Here is a 24983-nt window from a genome sequence, read left to right on the forward strand (position 1 = left end):
TGGCCACCGCAGAGCCTTTTGTGCCTCCAAAACCCCTACATGTGCTTCACAATACCACTTTGGACACTAGCCCCAAGCCCCAGCAGCCTGCTGCTGTGGGGGCACCCACTGGGCCTGCCTTGGCCACCTCTCCTTCAGAGCCACCACCAAAGGGGCCCCCGGGCCATTTCCTGACACAGCACTGGCACACAGCTGCCACCACACTGCCCTCACCAGCTCTGGTGGCTCCGCGGCAGGAGGCCTTCCCTGCCGCTGTGCCCTCAGCACCCTCCGTGGTTTCTCTCTGGCCATGATCGAAGCTGCTCTGGCGGCCACCTGCAGAGCCAGCAAGCACAGATTGTCATAGAGCATCACCCGCAGAGGGAGCGGAAGGTGCTCCTGCCTCCCCAGCACCACTGCCGCCACTCGACCACCCCCGCACAGCGGATGGACGCTCAGGACGGGCACTTGCTGATCAGCCTGCATGCGTGGACCCTCCCTACCTGCCTACGCCTCATGCTCCTCCTGCCAACGGGTCCCACCATGGCCACCCAACACAGCCGCCCTCCTACGCTCACCACCATGCCCACCTCTCCCCACACACACACCCTTTGCCACCACCTGACAGCAAACCTCCTCTTCCCCTACCCGCTCCAACACTCCCACCCGCCCACCACCAACTCCTCCTCGCCCACTTGCCACCACCCACCACAACACGGCCCTACTCCCACCTCCACTCTTCCAGCTTCACCCTCCAAACGGCTGAGTCCCCACATCACCAACGGCCTTGCCACATCACCCCCAAACACAGCCCTTCCCCACACCCATGCAGCACTCGCCCACCGCTGCCTCTACCATTGCCTCTTGCCCGCCCTCTCACACGCACACCAGGGGCCCACAGCCTGCAGTTTTTGCCCTCTTTTCCACAGGCCGGCCTCTTTTTTCTGTGGGCCTAGAAATCCTGCACCGAGGAATCCATGGCCACAACCTGCACAAGCTCCGTGTGCACACAGAGCAGCACCCAGGTGAGCATGTGGCGGTTAGGAATGGCACTTACATCCTTGCTGCTGGGTGCGGAGACCGCGACCGGAGGTGGGACGCTTTCCAGGCTCTACAAGAGAAGAAATTGGTGGCACAGGCACTCAGAAGGAGCCTCCTTTGGCCCTTTGGGGGCACATTGCCAGGCAGCTCCCGCGCACAACATGCCTCAAGGCACTCAAATCCTTCAGGCAAGAGTCACAAGCCAAGAGCCCAAGAGCCCCGACTCCTTTGCCCTGACTCCCACCACAAAGGGCTCCCACCCACCTCCCTGCTAGGCCCTCGCCTCGGGCCTCTGCCACCTGCCTGCTCCCAAGTAGCCCTCCCGCAAAGCCTTGCGAGCACAACAGACGCCTTGCCTGAGGGGCTCCCTGCATCACAGGGCAGCTGCCTGGCAGCACGTGGGGCTGAAGACCACGCTGGCGCACGGCCTTTGCGCCACCTTTCCCCAGAGTGCCTAACGGGGGCCCCAGCTGCGCGTCCAGGCCCCAGCTGCAAAGGCAGCTGCTCCTTTCAGGAAGGCCTGCATGCACCACACGCCTGCCCCAAGCCTGTGGCCAAGCTGCCGTCTCGGGGAGCCAGTGGCCAAGCGCAGGAAGGGTGGGTAAGGTTGGTGGGGCCCGGAGAGAAGCAAAGATGGTCTCCTTCTCTGCCCGCACCATGGCTGCTCTACTCGCACCATGGCTGCTCTGCTCAGGAGCATTTTGGGGGGCAGCAGCTCAACCTCACACCGCCCTCCCCCAGCAGACCACCGCCTCTGCCCACCAACAGAGCCCCAACAAAGCCCTTCCTCACAACCTCTCGCGCCTCAGCTCCCTCCTTAGCTCATACCTGAGCACCCATGCCGCCGCTGCTGCTCGCCGCCTCCAGCTCTCTCCCGGGCTCCGAGGCGGCCCTGCTGGCCCTCTCCACAGCCTGACAAAGGAATGGAGGCATTTGCAGCCCAACGCAGCACGCCAGCCCTACTCCTGGCCAACATGCTGCCAAGCAGCAACAGCGCCCCTCTGCACAGCAGCCTCCCACCTCGCCTCACTCCCTTCGCAAGGGCCCACAAGGGAGCACGCACCACAGCCAGCCCACCTCTCTGCTCCCACGCCAACTACAGCCTCTCTCTCTTCCCTTCCCTCCACACCAACTTGGCAGCTTTTGCCCTGCACCTTCCCACCGCATGCAAGTGTCTTCCCTGCGGTGCCGAGCGCCCTCGCAGGTGCCAGTAAACTGTTCCTGGCACCATCACCGCCACCCCGGCCCACCCATCGGGCCCACCTCCCCGCAACCCACTCGCCCTCCTCTCCCCACACACCCACACAACCAGCCTGGCTCCCGCCTCCCTCCTCCCACCATGGCACCCATGCCCCCGCCGACACTGCCGCTCCCTCCTCCTGCTGTCTGCCACCCACCAACACTTCCAGCACCGCCTGCTTGCCCACCGCACAACAACCCGCCCCAGTGCCCTTAGCAGCCCCCCGCCCCTACTCCTCCAGGCAACACCCCTCCTGGCCATCAAGTGCTTCCAGGGACAAAGGGGCCATCGGTGGTGCTGCGCTCAAGGCAGCCCCGCTCTCACCTCCCAGCCCTCCTGCTTCGGGCTGCTGGAGCCTGGCCTTTCCTCTATGTCCCAATCCCTTCCACACACTGCTGCCCGTCACTTGTCCCATCCAGACAGGCGAACCCCTTCACCTGAAGCGAGGCTGAAGGCTTCTCCAGGCTCTGGCTCATGTCCTGGGTCCAGCACCAAATGGTGTCCCAAGCATCGCCTGTCCCTCGTGCGTCGTCAACGACGATCGGCTCGGGCGAGCAGGCCTTTGGCTCAGGGCTCCTTGTCCACTCTGCAGTCGGCTGTGGGATCCTGGCTCGACTCGGCAAAGCTGCTGGTCTGGGGCACGTGGTCATGTCCCTCGTCTTCCTTGAGTCTCTCTGGCAGGCCCCATCAAAATAAAGGCTTTTACCTACCCCTGCACTGCACACGAACGAGGCACGGGACCAACACCCTGCACATAACATCCCCCTTCCCACCCACCTCTGGGGAAACCTCCCCTGACCCTGGATTTCTGAAAGACTTGCCTGGGCACATTCATCCCTGGCGTGCCAGTGGGCTGCTTGCCAGCAGGCGAGAAGGGAGTGAAACCCTGCCTTTCTATTACCTATTGACCTCTGCCCATGGGGAAGGCTGCACAAAACCTGCTCACCAACCAAAGCAGCAGGGGCGAGAACCATCCCGAAAACCTTTGCTCTAGGATTGCGTCCAGACCTATCAGTAACCCCCCGTCTTCCACCAACACCCACTACCATTCCTCCCACCCCACATGGCTGAGGCTCACACGTCCATCACCCCCCCCCCACCCCCAGTGGCTCCCTCCCCTCCACTCCCCAAACTCTTCCTCCTTTGCAGCGGGGAACCAGCTGTCCTGATGCCTTGTTCCCCTAGCCCGCTCCTCTTACGTAGACACAATGTCGCTTCAAGCAGCAACAGCTCGGTGCCCCACACGTGTCCCCCAGGGCCACCGTCTCTGCAGAGACAAGCTCTGGACAGTCTCTGCCTGGCAGGAGAGCAGGCCCGAGCTGAGCACTCGGGAAGCTGTGAGCAGCGCTTACGTTCTTCACGCTGGCTTGGTGGACTGGGAGCCACAGCCTGCATGGCTCCACACTCTGCAAAAGGAGAAACTGTCAGGTCAGTCAGTCAGAAGTAGCCTTCTGTGGCACTTTCACAGGAGCAAGAGAATTATGCTCTCAGCACATGGGGAAGGCTGGAAATACACCTGCTCACTGCCCCAAAGCACTGGCCAGGCTTCACCCTCAAGCACCCTGATTGAGCCCACTCCTTTGCTCCACACAGAACAGCCTGACTTAACCCTCCCTTTAGTTCCACAAGTGGGCAGACACTCACCACTTTCTCCCATTTTCTGCAGCGCCCAGCACTGGGCCTCCCGCCCCGTGCAGCTAGGTACCCACACTCTCCCCTCAGGGCTCTCCTCGGCCCCCAAACCCTCCCATTTCACTACTCCCACAGCCCTTCCTCAGCACAGTGGCACATGCTGCCACTGAGCCTGGCCCCAGAGTGCTCCTCTTACACAGACGGGATGAGGCAGCGCTTTGGTGCTCAACACCATGGTACCCCCCAGGTTTCCCCATCGGCCTGTTGTCCTCCTGGGCTTCGGCGTCTCGCTGCTCGCTGTCAGGGACTGCAATGACACACGGTTCCCCACCCTGAGCAAAGGGGGAAGTGGGGAGGCAGAGGGATAGGGCTCCCTCCAAGCAGGGCCCCACATGCGGGGGTTGCAGGACATGCTGCCCTAAGGGGACAGCATGGCAGCCCTGGCAACGCCCACAACCCTCTCATTCCCCAGGCGGCACCACACAGCTCTCACTCCACATGCTGCCCCATGGCAGCCCTCTCATCCCACACAGCTTCTCACAAGGGGCCTCGGTGCTCTGCATGCTGCCCCACGGCAGCCCCAGGCCTTCCCACAGACACAGGCAGCAGCTTCCTGGGCCCCCTTTTCCCTTCCAGTGAAAGCACCCACCTTATTTCCACTTTCAATGCAATGGTGTTGAGCCACCCACCCAAAAGGTTCCTTTGTGAGGGACGATTCAGGACTTTTTAGGAAGAGACACATATTTCCTGAGCTCCTAGTTTTGTACTTATACCCCACATCACGCTGTGCATGCCTGGGCTCTCCTCCCCTGACTCCACGGACAAGCAGCCTGTCCTGCCCCAGGGGGCTGCCCTTACTCCAGCCTCCCCTGCTGCACCAGAGGGGGGAGATTGTCCCTAACTGCTGCTGTCAGGCTGCCCTCAGCACCTCATCCCACTCTCCAGCCTCCTCACAATCTTCAGCCTGCTCCCCATCTCCTCCTGGTCCCTGTCCTGCTCCAACGGGCCTTCAGCAGTACAGTCCTCATCCCACACATGCCTGGGCAGAGCCTGCTCTTTCCTGCCCATGACGGCTCCAGAGAGAGCCCCTTTGCCCACGCTCTTCTCAGACTGTTACACTGCATTGTCCCCCTCCTCTCCGATACCACCACTGCCCCAAGATGAACTCCCTGGAGACACCCCAAGGAGCCCCACTCTCGCCTGGCCTTCGACCAGCACCTTTCTCTCAAACCCTGCTGCTTGCAGAGCCTACAGCTTGCCTCTCCTCTGACTTAGCCCACAGGCTGCCCAGTGGGCCAGTGCTAGATCCAGGATGGGGAAACTGAGGCACAGATGGCACCAAGGCCCCAAGATGGAGGAACAAGGGCACAAAACAGCCTTTTCCCCTACCTCACAGGGAACACGGGTATCTGGCGGTCTTCGCCACAGCATGCCAAAAGCCTGTGTCCGTTTTCGCCTCTGAGCAGAGGCAGGAGCCCAGGTCTGTGGGAAACCAAGTGAGCTGGCATCAGTGACACGACACTGGTGGGGCACCAGAGCCCACACGAGGCCGGCACTCACCAAGGCGGAGATGACTTGTGCCGTGAAGGAGCCTGTCCCTTTCTTGTAGGAGAGAGCAGCTCTTGGTCTGTTGATGAGGGGCTGCACACGGCGGTCGGATGTGGCTCCTGCAAGACACACCAGGGTGCTATGTGATGAGGCTGCCATGGCTCCCAGCTGCCACACCTGGCTTTCCCCACAAGGGTCTGTCCTTGTGGGAGGAGCAGGGCCATGTTCGATACAATGGAACAGGCCCGTGTCCCCAAGGGCCATGCCACAGTCTGACCCCAGACCCTGTGTCAGGAACCTGGAGGGCACCTTCCCCATTGCCTCCGCTGCCAGAAGCTGAGGGTACTTCTGGCCACGAGGTTCTTACCCAGTTGAGTACACTGGAGCCTTCTTCTTTCTCGGCTGCCTTGCTGCTCGCCTCTCCCCCACGTCTTCAGTTGGATAAAACACCACAGCCACAAGTTCCACAGCATGGTCCCCACGAAGGTGAGAAACCGTCTCACGATGCCCTGCTGGGAAACGGCACAGGGCAGAACTGAGTGTCCCCATGCCTCGGCTGTGGCCTTGCTCTGTGCATGTGCGGTGGCCTTACTCAAGGACAGGGGACGCACTGATCCAGGTGAGCAGGACAAGAGCCCCTTGCGCAATGGAGCTGTCAGCCCCAAGTGTGCAGCCACCAGGGAGGGAACCCTGTCCCGTGACCCCCAGCCCCCCGAAGGGGCTGGTGCCATGCGAGGGACTGTGTGCCTGGAGCTCTAGCCCCCGTGCTGTCCCAGCCCTGGGGGCTGCAACTTGTGCCAGGGCTCTTGGCAGTGGTCTGCACCCCCCGCCCCTTCACCATTGTGTCAGCCTTGTTGTCACCCAGAGGCTTTGTGTGCCTGAGGCCAGGCAGTTTCTGGGATTTTAGGACTGAAGGAAAAGCTCTTCCTCTTTTGATACAGACAGCTCCTGCCCTAAGGGTACCCTTGCCACCTGCCTGGACCCAAAGGGGCTGTTTGGATTTGAAAGAGCATCAGCTTTGTGTGTGTGCCACAGGGACCCTGGCCAGCAGGAGTGTAAAAACCCTTCCCCGAGAGCTCTCCCAGGATGGGGATGGGGATGGGGAGGGGACAGGGAGGGGATGTCTGTGGCTGTCAGCTCTGAAGAGCTGTGGGGACCCAGCACGGGACGGCTGTCGTGGCAACACCATCCAAGGTACCACTTTGGTCCCTGCCTACCACCCCCTCGGGGGTCTGGGGACACTGTGAGGACCAACCCCGGCCCCCAGCCCCATGGCCCTGACCTGCCTCCCATCCCACCCAGCGCCTCCTACCAGCTGCGGCTGCGGCACCCAACTCTGCACTCTGACTCGCCTCCCCATGGCTCACACCGAGGGGCGGTGGGATCCTGTGCCTGCTCTGGGGAGAGCCCAGATCCTCCTGCTGCCCCACGCAGTGCCTGCTCCGGGGAGAGCCCAGATCCTCCTGCTGCCCCGTGCAGTGCCTGCTCCGGGGAGAGCCCAGATCCTCCTGCTGCCCCACGCAGTGCCGGGCAACACGTCTGGAGCCCGCTGCATCCGCGTTCCCACGGCGATAACTGCCGCACCGGGATGGAATCGGGGCCGGGCTGAACCACGGGCCCAGGGGGACCCAGCGCCTCCCCTCGGGGACAGGACGGGGGCTCCCCATGCTGTCCAGCCTCCAAAATGGGCAGAGCCCCCTCCCCAAGGGCACCCGACCTCAGCCCTGCTGCCACCATCCTCCCGGGACGCCTCTGTGGGGGGAGGCCGGGACCCCCTGACGGGGGGCACCGCAGCCCCACTCGACCCCCGTCGCAGCCCGCCCCGTGGGAGATGCTGCCCTGGCCTGGTCCCCACGCGGGATGGGGGGCTGTTACAGGCTTCTCATGGGGTTGTGCTTCCCAGGGAGCTCCTCCTTGGTTCAAAATGCATTTAAAGTTGGAATTGGAGAAGATCTTCACCTGCTTTCTGTTTGGATGCCAGGCGGTTAAGAGCTGCATTTTAAAGAAACTCTTCCAAAATTTTTCTCTCTCTTGCCTTATTAGACAACAGGGCATTAAAACTTCTCTGCGATTATTAATCATCAATGAATAAGTCTAGTGCCTAAGCTGTGAGGAGGTTAAAACACACACAAAAGTCAGTCCTAGAAGAGCATATAAATAAGTACCCTTCCAAATGAAGCTAAATAATCATCTGAAGAAGAGAGAAAAGAGGGCAAGTTGGCTTCTTGGTTTTTGAAGGTGAGAGTTTCCTAAGTCTGCAGGACTATTCAAAATGCCTCCTTCTCAAACACCTCCAGAATTAAAGCTCACTCAAGTGATCCTAAGAGGGACAGAGAAAGGGGTGGCCTTGACCAGCTCTTACTTTGCCTGCTTTGCATTTACTCTCCCGGCTGCCCTCTACTTTCCACCTGGAAGGCAACTCCCAAGGCAACAGGCAGGCTGCAGCAGAACACACAGCGCTTTGGGGGGCAGCTTCTGTTTTCACATTTAACTAATGTCTCCGCAGTTGCATGCACAGTGCTCGCACTACCCTGCTGACAGGGAAAAGCTGCCTTCCTCCTCTGGCCATAACTGGAGAGAAAGTGCTGACCTTTCCCAGCGAGCTCGCAGTGAGCGTCTGTGCCGGGCGTCCCAGTACCTGCCTTCCCAAAAAGGGCAGGCAGGAGCCTTGCGCACAGGAGCGGTGCCTGTAGCTGCCTTGTGATGTGCTCCAACAAGCAATCCCTTCTGACCCCTACAACTAGCCACAAGGGGCTCAGGCCTGCATTGCTCTTGCCTAAGCCGCTCTGCTGATGTGCACACACCAGCCCCACACAGCACTTGGACAGACCCACAGCTCAGCATTTCCCCCTCTGGCCTTTGCACCTCCTTCCCCAGAGCCCTCCCCAGCCCGCTACCCATAACATACACGACTGCTGCCTGGTCCACATTTACCTCACGACCTGGCTGATTCTCCTCCAGGGACTGCCCGTGTCTCTCGTTTGGGGACTGGGTGTGAGTCTGCTGAGTGGCACTCTTCACATCTGTCAGCAAGGAGCAACCTGTGACCTCCTTGCGGGTGGCCAGGGAGATGTTTACTTTCTTTGGGGCTACGGTAGTGTGGAACAAATTCCTAGCTTTCTTCTTCATCCCATGTCATCTCTCTACATTTATGACATTGCAAGACATTTCCAGCATTTTGTAGCAGTGATAGTTCTTTCCTATGTGCCCAAGATGGCAAGACAGTTTCCTCGGAGCCTGAGGTGCATTTGCAACACTCTCCTGAAGACACGTGTTGTGTGCCCTTGCGTCTAGTTTGGGAGTGAGGGAGGGGCAAGAGCAGACATCCTTTGCAAGGACTGGGAAAACCAGAGGAAGGTGATGCCATAAAATCCCAGTCACATCATTCATTAGAGCAGGACGTGGACTAATTCTGCCTTCAGGTACCTCTTGGGTCTGTGTAGGAGCACAGCCGAATGGAGGCAGTCCAGGAAGGATCCTGGGAGCAATGTAGCAAACCTTGGTTAAGATCTTCATTCATGACCTGGATGATGGGGCCAAAGGAATCCGAGGCAAGCTGGCGGATGACAGAAAATTGGGAGGAGTGGCTGATTCAGCACATGATTGTGCCGTCACTCAGAGGAACCTGAGAAATGGGCAGACAGGAACCTCATGAAGGTCAGCAAAGGGTAATGCCAAGTCCTGCACATGGGAAGAAATATCCCCATGCACCACAACAGGCTGGGGACTGACCGGCTGAGGAGCAGCTTTCCAGAGAAGCACCTGCGGGTCCTATTGGACAAGTTGGTCATCAGCCAGCAATACACCCTCATGGCAAAGGAGGCCAACAGTATCCTGGGCTGCAGAAGCAAGAGCCTTCCCAGCAGGTCAAGAAAAGAGCTCCTTCCCTCCTGCTCAGCACTGGTGAGGCCGCACCTGGAGGGCTGTGTCCAAATGTGGGCTCTCCTGTACAAGAAAGACATGGGCCTGCTGCACAGACTCCAGGAAAGGGCCATAAAGATGACTACGGCTCTGGAGCATCTCTCATACAAGGGCACACTGAGAGAGGTGGGACTGGAGGCAGGAACTGATGGCAGTGCATTGATTGCTGGGAGCCAAGGATTTGGCCAACATGGCCCTGTAGAGAAAAAGGTCCACCACTATCAGATGAGGTGTCCAAAGGAGGAAAAGGCAAGGGCCCTTGCATCTGGCCACACAGAAACAGAAATGCCAGGACTAAGGAAGGTGCCAAACAGACTCATGGACATCCTTCCTAAGCACTTCTAGTCTAGGACTAGTCTTTGCTTGCTCACATGAGGAAATTGTTCTCTCAAAAGAAAGAAAACTACCCTCCCAATGTGTCCAGTTCTTCGAGCAGACCAAGCGAGAGCCCCCAGCAATCAGTGCTCGGCATCTCAGCTCAGAAACTCCTTTTCCCAGGCTCTCCCACTTAGCAGAGAGGGCGAGAGCCTTTCCCCAGGGAAGTCCTGGTCACCAGCACGTGGATAAATTCTGCTGCAGGAGGCAGATGAGGGGGCTGCTGCCTCCAGGCCCCTCCCCTGTAGTCCTTCCACCTCCCAGCAGCAACATCACAGCTGCCTCCATCCTGAAAGCCCAACTCATGAGTTTTTTCTCTTTCTTCTTAATGAGCATGATATGAAGACAACAGAGCTTGGAATTGAAAATCCTATTTCTTTTCCCTCCCCCCGTCCACAAGCACTGAAAACAACTTAGCCAATCTACCTACTGCTAGCAACTCTTCGGCTACTTCACTTTTTTCTTTGAATGCTTATTTTGGATAAGAGTTTTGTTGTTTTCACAGAGTGACAGAATAGATGATGTTGGCAGGGACCTCTGGAGATCCCCTTCTCCCACCCCCTGCTCAACCAGGGGCACCTACAGCAGGTTGCCCAGGACCAGGCCAGGACGGTTTGCAGTATCTCACACAGTCGAGACCCCACAGACACTCGGGGAACCTGCTCCACTCTCTGACCACCCTCACAGTGAACAAGGTGGAATTTCCTGCTTGGCCACTTGGTGCCCATTCCCTCTCCTCCTCTCACTCCACACCACTGACAACCACTCCGAACCACGGTCTCCGTCCCCCTCACACCCTCCCTATATCACCTGTTTGGACACCCGGAAAACATCCCACCACCACTCTGGTTTCCAGGCGAAACACTCCCGGCTCCCTCAGCCTCTCTCCGACGGGAGACGCTCCAGCCCTTCAGCCATCCTTGTGACCCACCACACCAACCGCCTTGACACCCACCACCACCACAGCCATCCCCCCGCGGGTGCCCCGCGGACACCGCGGTGGGGCTGGACCTGCACGTCCAGGACAAACCGCTCCTCGGGGCTCGGCACCGAGAGACGATCCCTCTGGGCGAGCCCCAGCCCCGAGCACGCCGGAGCCGGCGCTGCCCCAAAGCCTCCGGCCTTCGCGCCCAGAGCTCCCGCCCGGCAGCTGCCTCGGCGGGGCACCAGCACGGCCCCGCGACGCCTCCCTCCCCGCGGCCGAGACCTTCGGGCCGGGCAGCTGCAGAGCCAGGACTTCGCCCGCGGCAGCACCAAACTCCCGGGCCGGGGCCGAGGCCCGGCGGGGGGGCGGGCAGACGGGCTGCGCCACGGCCAGGCGCGGCGGCCATTGGGCGGCCTGCGTGTCGCTCACGGCTCACCCCGGCCCTGCCGTTGGCCCGCGGCCTGCCCTCGCCAGCTGATTGGCCCGCCAGCGCAGAGGGCGGGGCAGGCGGGGCGCAGGCGGAGCGCTGCTGTCAGGCCCGGCCCGGCCTGGCGCCGCCGCCCTGGAGCCCGGCCCCGGCCGCAGCCCGACCCCGGCCCGGCCCTGCCCGGCCGCGGAGCCGCCCCGCAGCTGGCCCCCTTCCCGCTCGCCCCGGCCCTCGGCCCGGCCCTCGCCCTCAGCCCGGGCCGCACCGCTCCCCAGAGACCCTGCGCAGAGCCGGACCCTCCCGGAGCCTCCCCTGACCCGGCCCAGCAGGGAGCTCCGACCCGCCGCCCCGGCCACCTCAGCCGGCCTTGGCCTTCAGCGAGCCTTTTCCCCAGCTCCTGCTGGCCAAGTCCTGAGGCCTCTTCACTTCCTTCTGCCTCTCACAGCCAAACGATGAAACGCAGCGCTGATTAACTTCAGACTCGCTGGAACTGATGATTCGGGGAGCCCAGACTTCAGGGAGGGAGTCAGCGCTGATACCGTCTCAACACGCTGAACGCACGCTCGACTGCTTGAGGATCTCCATGATCAAGCTCCTGCGAAACGACAAAGTCCAGCCGGAAAACATGCCACACAGTAACAGCTCTGCCGTGCCCTAACGGTGAACGTTTGCATGAGCTGCTCAATCAAAACAGAAACCGCAGCTGCGCTCTGTGAAGAAAAGGGGGTTGCAGACAGCGGTTCGCTCTGCCCAGAGCTCCACCAGGTTCAGGCAGTATCATCCCCCCAGGAATCTGTTGCCATCTCTGTGCTGGAGAGATTATTGCCCTTGGGAGTTCTGCTGGCAACCAGGGTCAAGGGAGGGCTCCCAAATGGGCTTCAAACAGACTTAGCTTAGGTCAAAGAGCTGAGGAGCAGACTGGACTGATTCAGGCAGAAGCACGTTACGCAGTGTATAAATTAAGCCCTCTACTAATATAAGTAGGAGGATGTTGGCCTATTCAGCCAGCATGGTTAGAATTGGAAAAAGATGTCTGCCCGTTGTCTAAAAAATTGTTGTAAAACTTACAACATGTTACCTGTGTTTTACAAAAGCAAAACAGCTAACCTCATGTGAACTCAAGCAGAAATTTGTCTGGGATGACTGTATTAAAAATTAGATATTTTTTTTAGAATAAAAGCAATCTTTCTTACTCGTTACAGGGGAGAACAATAAAGCTGCCGGCCTTGCTCTCTCCTGCTCCTGGAAGTGGTCTGCTGCGGGCTAGGGAGTGTGTGTTGTGTGTGTGTGTGTATGTGTATGTTGCAGGGGGAAGTATTTAAAAGGAGCAGGTATTTATAACTGGGGAACCCTGTTAAAAAATACATACGCTATACTTTCCTGTAATGGGAAAAAGCAGGAAATTGAGAAGAAGAAGAGAAAAGAACCTTTTTTTCTGAAAGGAAAGTCAATAAGTTGTCTATTAATTGCAATTAATTCATGGTATTAACTCCGTTCCCCCACCCTTCCCGCTCCAGGGCTGACTTTCATTCCGAGTGTGCCAGGGGCCCGATGGGAAAGGGCAGAGTGAAAGGGCTTCAGGCTGGCTCTTGAGTGCAGCCCCAGGGCAGGGGGCTGGGGGTAGTAAAGGAGTGTGGGAAGAAACAGCTCCATGAACCTCTGAACTAGAGATGAGCTTTTTTGTCTCTAGTTATGGTGTCAGGTTAGGGGTTGGTGTCACATTGAGCTGAGGGGAGGTAAAGGCATGCTGCAGCAGTGCATGGTCTGTTGCCTACAGTCCTGCTCTTAGCTTGTGACAGTCCTTGCAGTTTTGTGGTGAGAGGGATTTCTAGCTGAAAAAAGGTCCCATGAGCAGGAAGAGGATGAGAGGAGAGGGCAGCTCCTGCTTCCCCATCTGGCCTGGGGTTCCAGCAGCTGGAGGAGGTGCTGAAAGCCGAGCCCACAGCAAGGGACTGAGGCTGCGGGTTGTCTCACTTCATTTGGGAGGAGAGAGTGTTCCCATCTGCTGACCTGATGGCCAACCAGGCATCCAAGCTGGTGAGGAAGCCTTAAAGTGGGAGCAACTATGGGGAGAGGGTGAGTCAAAGAAGAGTGAGGAAGTGCTGGCCTGGGCTGGCAAGGAAAAGGTGCAGGGAGATGTGGACAAGAGAAACCCCAGAGAGAGAGCAGTGGGAATGCAGGGAGCTCTGCCTAGGGATGGACGATGGGCCTGTTGAGAGCTATGAGTGAGGATTAGCAGGCAGACCTGGAGGGGTGGAGCCCTGTAGTGGAGGTCTGCTATGGACTGCCTGAAGAAGGGCAGCCTCTGCAAGGCCTGAGGAGTGTAGAGTTGAGGAGAAGAAAACTCTTCCTGCTCCCCAGACACCAGCTCTCAGGCAGGCTCAAAAGCTGAGACCAGAGGCATGGAGGCAATATCATGGTGCTGTGTGTCCCCAGGGGGACCGCCATGGCATTGTGATGGGGGTCTCCATGGCGACCACCAAGGCACTGTGATGGGGTCCCCACGGTGACCACCAGGGCTTTGTGATGGAGGTGGCATCGTGCCCACAAGGCCATTGTGATGGGGCGGTCGCCATGGTGACCGTGTCCCTACTGGGACCAGAGCCCCCAGGGGTCCCCCACTCTGAGGAGAGCAGCTCGACCAGGAGGGAGCAGCTCCCCCTTGGTGCCAGAGTAGCAAGTCCTCAGGAGTGGATCCCAGACATGGACAAGGAGTGGCAGGCGAACGCCTGCTCCCAGTCCACGGACGGGCACCCAGGCACGCAGGAGTGCAGGAGGAAGGTGAGTGGTGGGGCTGGAGGGAGAGGCAGGCAGCAGGGCTGGGACCTGCGTGCAGAGCACGAGGATGGTGGGGAAGGGGAGGTGGGGCAAGACAGCCAGGCATGAGCTCCCCCAGCGAGGGGGCATTTATTCGTGGCCCTGGGGATTTTCTCTCAGATAAAGCACACACCAGCCTGGATACTCCAAGGCCCACAGGGACCCTGTGAGCTCTGCACTGAGGAGCAGAGAGCAGCTGTGGGCCAAGCGCAGCTGGGCCATGCGCAGCCATGAGGTTCCCTTCGACATGGGGCTGGGGTTTCCTGTGCTTCAGGGGCTGCTCGTACCAACACAACCACCTCCATCATGTGCCCCCTTCTTCCCGCAGGTGGGCCAGCAGGAGCTGCACACAGTGGTGCAGCGCAGCCGGACCCCGGCTTCGTCCCACCAAAGGGACAGGCTGCCTTCGCTCCCCGGCCCACAGAGCTCGTGGGCCTCTGAACACGGCATCGTTGCAAAGGTACAGAGCTGAGCAGCGATGGTGGCAAAGCCTCTGCCTGACTCCCCGGAGGTGCCAAGAAGTGGGTGGGAAGTGCTGGGAGAGACCGGGAGGTCTCTGCCCCCAGCAGGCTGACTGCCTGCTCTGCACAGCAGTCTGCAAGGACATGCCTTGGGGTGTCCGAGGGAGCTGCCTTTGCCTGTCTCTTGCCCCACGGTGACAAACCCTCTCCCCACCCGGCCTTTGGGAGCAGGGGGGAAGCTGCCCATATGGGAGAGTGCAGCCATTGGCGAGGCCATCGGGGCCACAGGAAGTTTCCATGTGGGAAGGATGGAGGGTAGGGGGGAGGATGGCAGGAACTTAGCCTTTCCCATGGGCTTTGATTGCAGGTGGTGGAGGAGACTGCCAGGGACGTTCCCACTGTGGCACAAGCTCTGCATCCCTCCACTGGCCTTGTAAGGAAGGCTCCTCTGGGGCACAGGGAGACAGCGCCTGGCAGGACTCGCGCAAGAGCAGGGACACCACATCTGCCTGGCTTGCCACCTCTCCCAACCAAGGCAGCTTGGCAGGCCCATGGAGGCCTGGAGACCTCTGCAGCTAAAACTGCAGGATCTACAAGGCAAAGCAAGCTGCCTGCTCTAGAAGCATCCTGCAGGTCTTCTCCCCGAGGCAGGGCCAATGCCATGGACACCAAAGGGGTGGCCAGGAGAACCCTGGAGAGAGAGACCAAGGGATTAGAGAAGCTGGCAGTGAATTCCAGCACAGCTGCTGCCAGGGAACCCTTCCCACCTGGTAGTGCTGCTGGGAAGGCTGTGGACTCAGGGAAGAGCCTGGCAGAGGAAGAGCTAAAGCCATGCCCTCTTTCCTTGCCTCCCCTTCCAAAACACAAGCAGGAAGCTCACGGTCCCACCTGGGCAATGCAAGAGCTCGTCCACTGCTTGCCTGAGCCCAGGCCTGGCTCTTGTGCATCAGCACTGGGAAAAGCAAGGCTCTTGCTAGACGACAGTACCAGGACAACTCTTCCCCTGACAAGCCAGCAACTCTCCGGAAGCTCCTCCTTTGTCCCAGGAGCACAGGCCATTCCTGAAAGGGAGATGCGAAGCACACCAGCATACAAGGAGCAGGATGAGCTGCTTTCTGCTCCCGGAGATGCCTGTGCACAGGAGGTCAAGGCAGACTGTTCAGGCACGCTGGTGCAGAGGCAGGACTTGGTGCTAAGCAAGTGCTCAGTGTCCCAAGGTGCAGACCTGCAGCCTCGTGAACTGCAAGTGCCCCCTGCTGAGACGTGCCAGGGAGAAACAGCCTCTTCTGCCCCGCATGATGCCCTGCAGTGTGCGACAACAGCCACAGGTTTTTCAGAGGAAGCTGGACTCCCCATGCCCTGCTGTGCAGAGGTGTCACCTGGCTTTGAAGAAGACATCCCTGCCATCTCCCACAATGACATGGCCCCACCATCGCCTTCCGTGCCTGAGCCTGCCAGCCTTGTGCAGAACATCCTTGGAGAAGCTGGCCTGGAAATGATGGCTGAGAGCCAGGGCCCTGCCCCACAGGGCCCTGCCCCGCCTGCTGGGGCTGTGCAGGGTGCAGGCCTGGGGCTGGAGTCTGCTGCCTTGAGCCGTCCTGATGACAGGAGCCCTGGACCTGGCCGGCATCCAGCACAGCCTGATGTGAACGAAGCCACGAAGGAGCTCAGTGCAGCCGTGCCCAAAAGGACATCATCGGCACAAACCAGCAGTCTAGCAGTACCAGCAAGCCCAGGCCAGGACAAGCCCACAGAGCAGGACAAAAGCACAGCCCCTGCAGCTCCGCAAGGGCCTGATGCCCGTGCTGGTGGGGGCAAAAGGGAGGTCAGCGGGGCCGGTGCACCTGCTTCCCCAGGCAAGGGCAGTGTACGAGGGACCCCACGATGCCCCCGGGCAGGGCAGGGCCCAAACCAGCAGCCTTTGGGCATCATCTGCCATGTGCAAGGACAGCCTCTGCGCGTGCACCCCGACAACACCTCGCAGTATCTCGCAGTGCTCTCCATCAAAACAGAGCCGCTGGAGGAGCTCGAGAGGAGCAGCCTGGCGCGCACCGGGCACACCTTGGCCCAGCTGCGAGAAGCCTGTTTCCAGAGGAAGAAGCTGAGCCTGCAGGAGAGCGAGGGCGAGGAGGCCAAGGGGAAACATTTCTCCCTGACAGTGTCAGGATCCCTCAACGTCAAACGCAAGGAGGTGAGTGCCAAGGATGGGCTGGGCCAGGTGGTAACCCTGCCTGCGCTGGGGTCAGCTGCTGCGCCCCACTGCTGCAGCGTGACTCTCCCAGTGGGAGCAGGGCCCCGGGAGGCCTTTCGTGGTAGGAAAAGCAGCGCCCTTCACAAATGTGCCTCTCTCTCTTCTTTTAGCTGCTTGCCAGAAATTCCTTCTATAACTTGTGGAAACCTGAGCTAACGCGAGTGGAGCTCCTGAAGGATGCCAGGTGCAAGTGGGAGGTGCTGGAGCGGCTGTATGCCCATGCCCCCAGGAGGGAGCGGGAGGTGGGAGCCAGGAAGAGAGTGCTGGGAGCGGCGCAGGAAGAGCAAGGGGACTGGAGCCCTGAGGAGGAGGAGGAGGACACTGATGAAGAGCTTCTGCAAAGGGAGGAGCTGGAGGAAAACACGTCCTTGCGCGAGATCTGGGTCAGACCTAGCCTCAGGAGCCTCTTAGCAGACAAGGAAATGTGCCCCCAGAAGGTGCCTTGTTCGCCCAGCGTCAAGGCCGGAGACTCTGCCAGGGAGGCAGCCGGTGACATGGAGAACATGCCTCTGGACCCAGCAGTGCTTGGAGGAGCAGAAGCAGGGGCATGTGCTATGGGGGACGGCTTTCAGGAGGCAGGGGACAGCGTGTCTCTGGCCCCATCAAAGAGCACAGAAACAAAGCCAGAGGCCTGGCCTGCAGCCCGAGACCCTCAGGAGGCAGAGGAAAAAGTGCCTGCCTCTGCAGCAGAAGCTGTGCCGGAGGCCCGTCTCTTGGCTGGAGGCCCTTGCCAGGAGAGCATCAGCCTGCCTCTCGAAGCACCACTGCCCAAGGGAAGAAAAGCAGTGGCTTCTGCCTTTTGTGGAGGCCCTCCTCCCCAGGTGAGCAAGGAGCACATCATTGGTCTCCACCATCAAAGGGGTCTGCTGTGTGAACTGTGTCTGGGGTGTGCAGGGTGGGTGCAGAGAGCTGCCCCGTCCCGTGGGATCCCCCTACCCGTGGTGCCAAGCTGTCCCCCTCAGGCACTGGCCCTCTGCGATATGGGGGAGCTGCCTGGTGCTCTCCGTTTCCTAGTGCCCAAGGCCCAGGGCTGACGTCCCCTCCAATGCCTGCACTGCGGTCAGCCCTCGGGCCTGGATGCAGAGCGAGGAGGGAAGGAGCGACCCCAGCAGCAGCCCCCTCCCACACCCAGCGAGCCAGCCCCCTTCTGCCACCCACCTGGCCACCTCTCTTCCCCCCTGCCCGTCACAGCCCCCAGCCCAGCCCTGCTGCTATGGCCCCACAACAAGCCTTATCCCGTCTCTGTGCCACCTGCACGTCCCTTCCCTTGGGACTCACAGCTGTTGGCAGCAGCCCACAACCCCAAACCCTTCCCCCTGTCCATCCTGGGCAGCAGTGTCCTGAGCATCACCAGCTGATGGCACACGGTGTGTGGGCTTGCTCTCCCCATGCAGGTTGCGTCTGAGCCCAAAGAGGAGCAGAAGTCCTCCTCTTCCTTCAGGCACACGCCAGAGGTGGATCCAGGTATGTATCCAAGTCAAGAGCCCTTCTGGACACGGCGAGCCCATCCCAGCACAGCAAGTGGCACCGGGGCCGGCAGCAGTAAGCGCTTGGGGACTGGCTGTGCCAAGGCCAAGACCCCTCGGGAAAGGCCTTGGTGGTGGGGACAGGCAGGTCCTGCACCCACGCAGCCCCTCACCCACGGCTCTCCTTCCCCCACAGGTATCACCACCCTCCCGGACGCCGCAGCTCCCAGGCGACGGCCCTCGCTGCTCAGGACAGTGCTTCGGGCTCTGCGCAGAGCTTTCTGCTGCAGCTGTGCCACGGGGCAGCAAGAGGACCAGCACCAGGAGGCCAGTGCCAGGCAGGTCCCCTGAGATGGGGGCTGGCACAGAGCAGAGAGGCAGAGGGACGGAGACTGTCCCGGGTGCTACAGAAACGCTGCTGCATCGTGTCCTGTAGCACCCATGCGCCCACAAAAACCCTAGTTGGTGACAGCCATTTTCTTCTTCAAATAAAACCCTTGGAAGCTTTTTTCCCCCTGTGTTACTTGGTGTCAGGCAAATCTCCATGGCAAGACTAGTGCAGGCAATGCCACTGAAGCCAGGCAGGTCTGGAGAGAAAGCCGTTGAAGCAGTCACAGAGTCAGAGAGCAGCTGGGGTGGGAAGGGGCTTCTGGAGGTCTCGGCTCCAACGTCCTGCTGCAGGTGGAGGCAGCCAGCGGGGGTTTCCCAGGGCCTGGCAGGGTCGAGCTCTGACTGTCTCTGTTGCACCACCCTCAGGCTTCACAGGCTTTTGGCCCTCTCTCAGGGGAATTTTCCCTGCTGCCACTTGTGTCGTGGCCCCTCGTCCTGTCCCCAGGCACCTCGGGAAGGGTCTGGCTCCGTCCTCTCCCCACCCTCCCTTTCGGCAGCTGCAGGCAGCAGCGAGATCCCCCTGCGCCTTCTCTTGTCCCGGCTGAACAGACCCAGCGCCCTTGGCCTCTCCTCATACATCCTGTGCTCCAGCTCCCAACCAGCTCGAGGGTGTCCACTGGGCTTGTGCCAGTGTATCCATGTCTGTCTGGGAGTGGGGAGCCCTACCTGGACCCTGTGCCCAGACGTGGTCTCTCCCGTGCCGACCCCAGGGCAGGAATGCCTTCCCTCGCCCTGCCGGCTGCTCTCTGCTAACACAGCCAAGTGTGGGGCCGGCCTTGCTGCCCGGGCACGCTGCTGACCCCAGCTCAGCTTGTGCCCAGGACCTGCAGGACTTGATCTGCGGAGCTGCTCTCCAGGGACCAGGCCCCTGCCCAGCCTGCTGTGGGGCTTTTACTTTTCCCAGCAGCCCATTTCGGTGTCCTGTCAAGGTCCCTCGGAAGAACAGCCCTGGGTACCTACCACTGTGACCGTCCCTGAGAGTGCCCTGTCCCCTTCATGCTGTGAGCTTCCCCCAAAAGTGTCCTAGCTCCACCCACTGCTGTGTGCTTCCTCTGACGTTGCCCTGCACCCACACAGTGTTTCCACCCAGGCTGGTTCCCTGCCCAGGCACCTCCACAGCAACAGCAACATGAGTCTCAGCTCCTCTGCTGTAGCATTATGTGCAGCAACATTTCCCTGGCCTCTGCGGAGAGCTGGGCATGGACAGCCTGGCTCTGCACAGCCTCGCTTACCTGCCTGCAAGGCTTGGCATATGGCTGTGCTGCAACCCCAACTGTCCCTTTGTCCCTAGTGGCTGCCCCCATGGAGCTCCCCCACACCTGGGCACACCTTTGCATCCCAGGGATCTCCTGACAGTGCTGGCTGTGACCCAGGCCACCCACAAGGGCCTCTGCTGAAATATCCTGTGAGACCTGGCCCTCCCATGGTGAGTGTGGGCCCTCACATCTGTGGGGACCTCCCCAGGGACTGTGAGTGCCTGGAGAGCCCAGGAGACAAGCAGAGCAGCTGCCTGGGCAAGGCACGGGGGAGCACAGAGCTGGGGAGAGGAAGGTTCTTCCTTTTCCCCACAAACCAGCTCCCAGCTGGGCTCAGAAAGTGGGCCCAGAGGGCTGGAGGCAAAGACACCTAGATGGCGACCCCTTGCAGTCAAGCTGTGCCAGCCTCAGGGAGCAGCTGGTCCTCAGCACAGGGCCTGTCGCCCCCTCCTTGTGTGTCCTGTCCTGCTGGGAGGGCAGCACAGGGATGGGGACCAGCCTGTGTCTGCCCCGGGGCAGTGAGGGACATTTTGGGAGGGAGGTAACTGTGACAGCCACGGCCCTGCAGCAGCACCAGCTGTGTCCCCTCCCTGCAGCCCCTGACACAGCCCTGCCCACCCCTGCCCCTGCCTGGGCTGCTGCCCCCTCACTCCCAGCCCTCAGCCCCTCTCCTGCCACCATGGGGACCAGCTCTGCACGCAGGAGCTCCCCAGCCCCTGGCCCTCCCCACCTCTCCCCACACCAGCGATCCAGCCCCAGCCAGCCAGCAGGATGACCACCTGCCCCTGGGTTGGGGTCTATCTATTCATGGAGTCCCAGAAGAGTTTTGGTGGGGAAGGACCTCTGGAGGTCTCCACTCCAACCTCCCATGCAAAACAGGGCTGCTTGGAGCCCTACGGTCTTATCTGGTGACCGCTGGACTGTGCCTGACCCTGGTTACCATCCCCAAACCTGCTCTGCTCCTCTTGTCCACACACTGCGGGACGGCACCCCTCATCGGTGGGGCACTGCCCTCCTGCCTTGCCAACACCCTCAGCTCCTGCTTCCCCTTCCTGTACGAAGCAGCCCCACTCTTGCTGCTCCCAACAACAGACTCTTTGGAGCAAAACCATTTGAGCTGTGATACAGCAAAACCTGCCCTCCTGGCTACCCATCATCAAATCAGTTCCCACGTGGCTGCCCTCCCCGCTAAGGCTCTGTGTGCAGTGTTACCTGGGTAGGGGGTCCAAATCTGGGGCACTCCTTACACCTTTCAATTGGCTGTCAGGCAAGGGTTGCTGTTTTGCATATATGGCCACCTTGGGGACCTGCAACCTTCTTCTGCTTGTATCCCAGCTTCCCTTGCCAAGGCTTTCTTGACTGTAGTGAGGGGGCAGGTCCACGGTAGAGATGGGGAGTCAGGTCAGCAGGACAAGACAGGGTCAGGTCAGCACCCGAGCAGTGCAGGGCCAGGCACAGGCATGCCCACAGTGTAACTCAGGCAAGGCCCAAGGACAAGGGCAGCAGCTCCCTGGCAAGAGGGAGGAGGCCCCACAAAGACGTCAGTCACTCTCTGTCTGCCCTGCTCTTGTGCCCAGGAGATCCCCCTCCCTTTCTGCCTGCAGCCCCTCCATACCCACCTCTCTCCCCAGCACAGCACAAGAACTCTGGCTGGCCTTGCAGCCCCTCCAGCAGCTCCTGCTGCCTCAGGAACAGAGCAGCCTATCCTGAGCCTGCTGCACAGAGACACCTGTTTCTTGTTCTCATTTTCTAACTCTAAATGCTGCCCTGCTTTTCTCCTCAGACAGCCCTGCTCCCCAGAGCACCTTTCCCCAGGTGAGTGTGTCTGCACTGGCCTGGCCATCTGTTCCTGCACCCCTCTCCTGTGCTCCCCACATGCCCCTGGGCTGGTGGTGCTCCTCTGCAAAGTGAGTGGGCTCTAGGACCACAGGGTGACTCCTGAATCTGCCCTGGCTGTGCTGCTTGGGGCAGGAAGCAGACTCAGCCAGACAGAGATCACCACCACTGATACTACTGGCACATGTCTGTGCTCATAGATAGCGCTCAGAGTGACCCCAGGGTGTTCACAATGGCACAAGATGTATTCGGGTGTGCACTACCTCTAGCCTGTGGTATTTCACTACAGGAGCATCAATTACTCTCCAGTCCCCCTTCCCTGGGCCTCCTGGGTCCGCACTGCCTCTCCAGGGATTACAGAGCTGTCCCTGGAGATCCCCTGAGCTTTCCTGCTTCCTCAGGTTCCTCTCCAGAAGGATGGGCATCTGTCATCAGCGCTGTCACCTGTGGGACAGCCCCACACAGGTAACTCAGAGACCATTCACCATCTCCACTGACATTGGTCACCAAGAAATGAGCCCTGAATCCAGCTCTTGCTCCCTAACACAGTACACTGGGACTCTGAGCTCATCCCCTGGAGCCCACAGGGCTCACAGGCAGAGCAGCAGGCCCTTTTGTGGGGCAATCCCTTGCGGGTATTTTTGACCTCCGTTTCTGAAGAAAGCCCAGACTTCAGGCATGCCACTGAGGAGATCCTCTTTTATCATAGGAATGTTCTTCTGGAGGCCAGGTCTGGCATAAGAGTGCCCATTGCCTTGTCCTGCCTGTATTTACAGGACACACACACATGAAAGCACAACCCTACCACCACTAGGTTACTGGGCTGCATACCCACGTTAGAGTGCAGAAGGATAGCATGGGAACAACTCTAAAAAGAGAAATTCCTGTTGTTGATGGTGGACATGTCTCCAGGAAAGGTTCAGTCCCCATGTGAAGGGTACAGTGAGGAAATGCCTGCTGTGGCAGCATGGGGATGGTACTGTCAAGTATGGAGTCTGTCCCCACAAGCTGCTGCCTGACTCTCCTCCCCTCCACTCCCCCTCCACTTGTAGCTTTGGAGCACTAGAGAGGGAAAAGACCAGCCCATGGTGACAGCTGGCAGCCACCCTCACAGGAGAGGGATGGGAGATCACACCCTGACTGTGGTCTGGAGAGCTGAGCTCTCCTAATGGACACAAGACCAATGGTCTCACCCCATCTTTACTCATCGGAGCCAGACTCTGTCCCCCTGAGCTCCCTTCGTGTCAGTGCCAAAAGAGACCCTGTAGAAGGAAACTCTCCTCGTTGCACTGAGGGCATCCAAGGGAGCTCAGACTGGTGGGATCTGAGGTTTTCCCCACCTATGTTGATGAAGGGGGAAGCCTAGCTTCCTGCCTCAACACAGTCTTTTGGTCAAATTCAAGAGAGGGATTCCTGAGGACAATTGCCATGAACTGGAACTTTTTTTTTTTTTCCCATTAATGTAGGAGAGAAAAATAAGAAATAAGAAATGAACAGCACTTGGCCTGAATGCCAAATGACAGAAATGATGAGTGGATATACATGGGATGGTTACTGGTGCTGATATTGTACCCACTGAACCATTTTATCCAGTGCATCCTTGAGCTCCTTGTTCCTCATGCTGTAGTTGAGGGGGTTCACTGCTGGAGGCACCACCGCATACAGAACTGCCACCACCAGATCCAGAGCTGGGGAGGACAGGGAGGGGGGCTTCAGGTAAGCAAACAAGCCAGTGCTGACAAGCAAGGAGACCACAGCCAGGTGAGGGAGGCACATGGAAAAGGCTTTGTGTCGTCCCTGCTCAGAGGGGATCCTCAGCACAACTGTGAAGATCTGCACATAGGACAACACAATGAAAATGAAACACCCAAACACTTCAGAAAGAGTAACCACAAGAACTACAAATTCCCTGAGGGATGAATCTGAGCAGGAGAGCTTGAGGATCTGGGCAATTTCACAGAAGAACTGCTCCACGACATTGCCTTCACAGAGTGGTAGTGAAAATGTGTTTGCAGTGTGTAGGACAGCATAGAGAAAACAAGTGCCCCAGACAGCTGCTGCCATCTTGACACAAGCTCTGCTGCTCAGGAGGGTCCCGTAGTGCAGGGGTCTGCAGATGGCAACAAAGCGGTCATAGGCCATGACTGTGAGAAGAGAAAACTCTGCTGTTATCAGGAAGAGAAACAGAAAGACCTGGGCAGCACATCCTGAGTAGGAAATGGCCCTGGTGTCCCTGAGGGAATTGGCCATGGATTTGGGGACAATGGTGGAGATGGAGCCCAGGTCGAGGACAGAGAGGTTGAGGAGGAAGAAGTACATGGGGGTGTGGAGGTGGTGGTCACAGGCTACGGCTGTGATGATGAGGTCGTTGCCCAGGAGGGCAGCCAGGTAGATGCCCAGGAAGAGCGAGAAGTGCAGTAGCTGCAGATCCTGCTTGTCCATGAATGCCAGCAGCAGGAAGTCATTGAGGGAGCTGCTGTTGGACATTTGCTTCTCTCCAAGCATGGGGGACTGTCCAAGGAGGAAAAAACATTGACAAGTTAGGACAGACTTCTCTGAGCAAAACTTTCTGTTTCCCACAGAACCCTCTCCCCCTTCCCCCAGACACATGCCCATTACCTCTCCTCATCTCAGCAGGACCGTCACTGAACTCTGTGGTTTGAGCTCCAGATTGTGCTGTCCTGAGTTTGCCATGAGGAGCAGAGGCCTCTGCCTGTGGGCTCTGGAGGAGTCGGTCCTGACCTACAGCTGTGGGTACATAGGAACAAAGATGGCTAAACTTTCATATTCACAGTTGTAGTCAGATTTCATCCACTCATAATGCTGAAGCGCTTTTCAGCATCTTCACTCTCAGTTCTAAACACTGTGGGTTCACTACTAGTTTTAAGGATTTCTTTGTTTTCTTTTAACTTCCCCATCACACCTGAGGAGGATTCTTAGAGTTAGAAATCCCCAGCACTTCTACTGCACTCAGAGGGAACAGCTGTGAATCCTGGGAGGCAAAAGGATTCACTCTGGCTTTAGTGCAGAGGGAGGAGAGCTGCTCCGTCCATCAGTCTTTTTCCCAGCTGCCCTGTGCTCACACCTCTGAAGTGGATGACACTTGCACTCATGTTACCCTAACAAGAAACAATACTGCTGCGAGCAGAGGAATCCAGTTTCAAAGAGCAGATCACCAAACTCAGCACCCTTTCTCAGAGTATCTGAAGGAGGTCTCAGCCACTCCCTTCTAGCCAGGAACACATCAGGCTCTTTCCAGTCACCCAGGAGTATTTCCATGGCCTTTGTATCTAGGTGGCTTCTCCATGGGGCACCAAGATAACACTCAGACACAATGGGAGAGTTGTGTCCTTCTAGAGGGCAACTTGCAGCCCAGTCGGACACCCACAGGAATAGTCAAATGTCCTAAAGACAGGGT

General features: G+C 59.1%; 1 protein-coding gene and 1 long non-coding RNA gene across 2 annotated transcripts in view; both read right to left on the reverse strand.

Moving 5' to 3' along the window:
• LOC138063491 (uncharacterized) overlaps positions 1 to 1915 on the reverse strand; it is a 224207-nt gene extending 222292 nt beyond the window's left edge. Inside the window, exons 1-3 of the long non-coding RNA XR_011137069.1 lie at positions 1849 to 1915; positions 1037 to 1090; positions 214 to 315 (exon numbers count right to left, since the gene is read on the reverse strand). This is a non-coding gene — a long non-coding RNA (uncharacterized lncRNA). The remainder of the gene's footprint in view (positions 1 to 213; positions 316 to 1036; positions 1091 to 1848) is intronic.
• Positions 1916 to 23116: 21201 nt separating this feature from the next.
• Positions 23117 to 24052, reverse strand: LOC138063537 (olfactory receptor 14A16-like). The gene has a single exon (XM_068923154.1). It carries the CDS (start codon positions 24050 to 24052, stop codon positions 23117 to 23119), a length of 936 nt encoding a protein of 311 aa, XP_068779255.1.
• Positions 24053 to 24983: the final 931 nt, after the last annotated feature.

This window comes from Struthio camelus, chromosome 32 (assembly GCF_040807025.1).
Source record: "Struthio camelus isolate bStrCam1 chromosome 32, bStrCam1.hap1, whole genome shotgun sequence".
Lineage (NCBI taxonomy): Eukaryota > Metazoa > Chordata > Aves > Struthioniformes > Struthionidae > Struthio > Struthio camelus.

Bases quoted from the DNA above. Each gene is read 5' to 3' on its own strand.
- LOC138063537 (XM_068923154.1), bottom strand. From the start codon at position 24,052: ATGTCCAACAGCAGCTCCCTCAATGACTTCCTGCTGCTGGCATTCATG.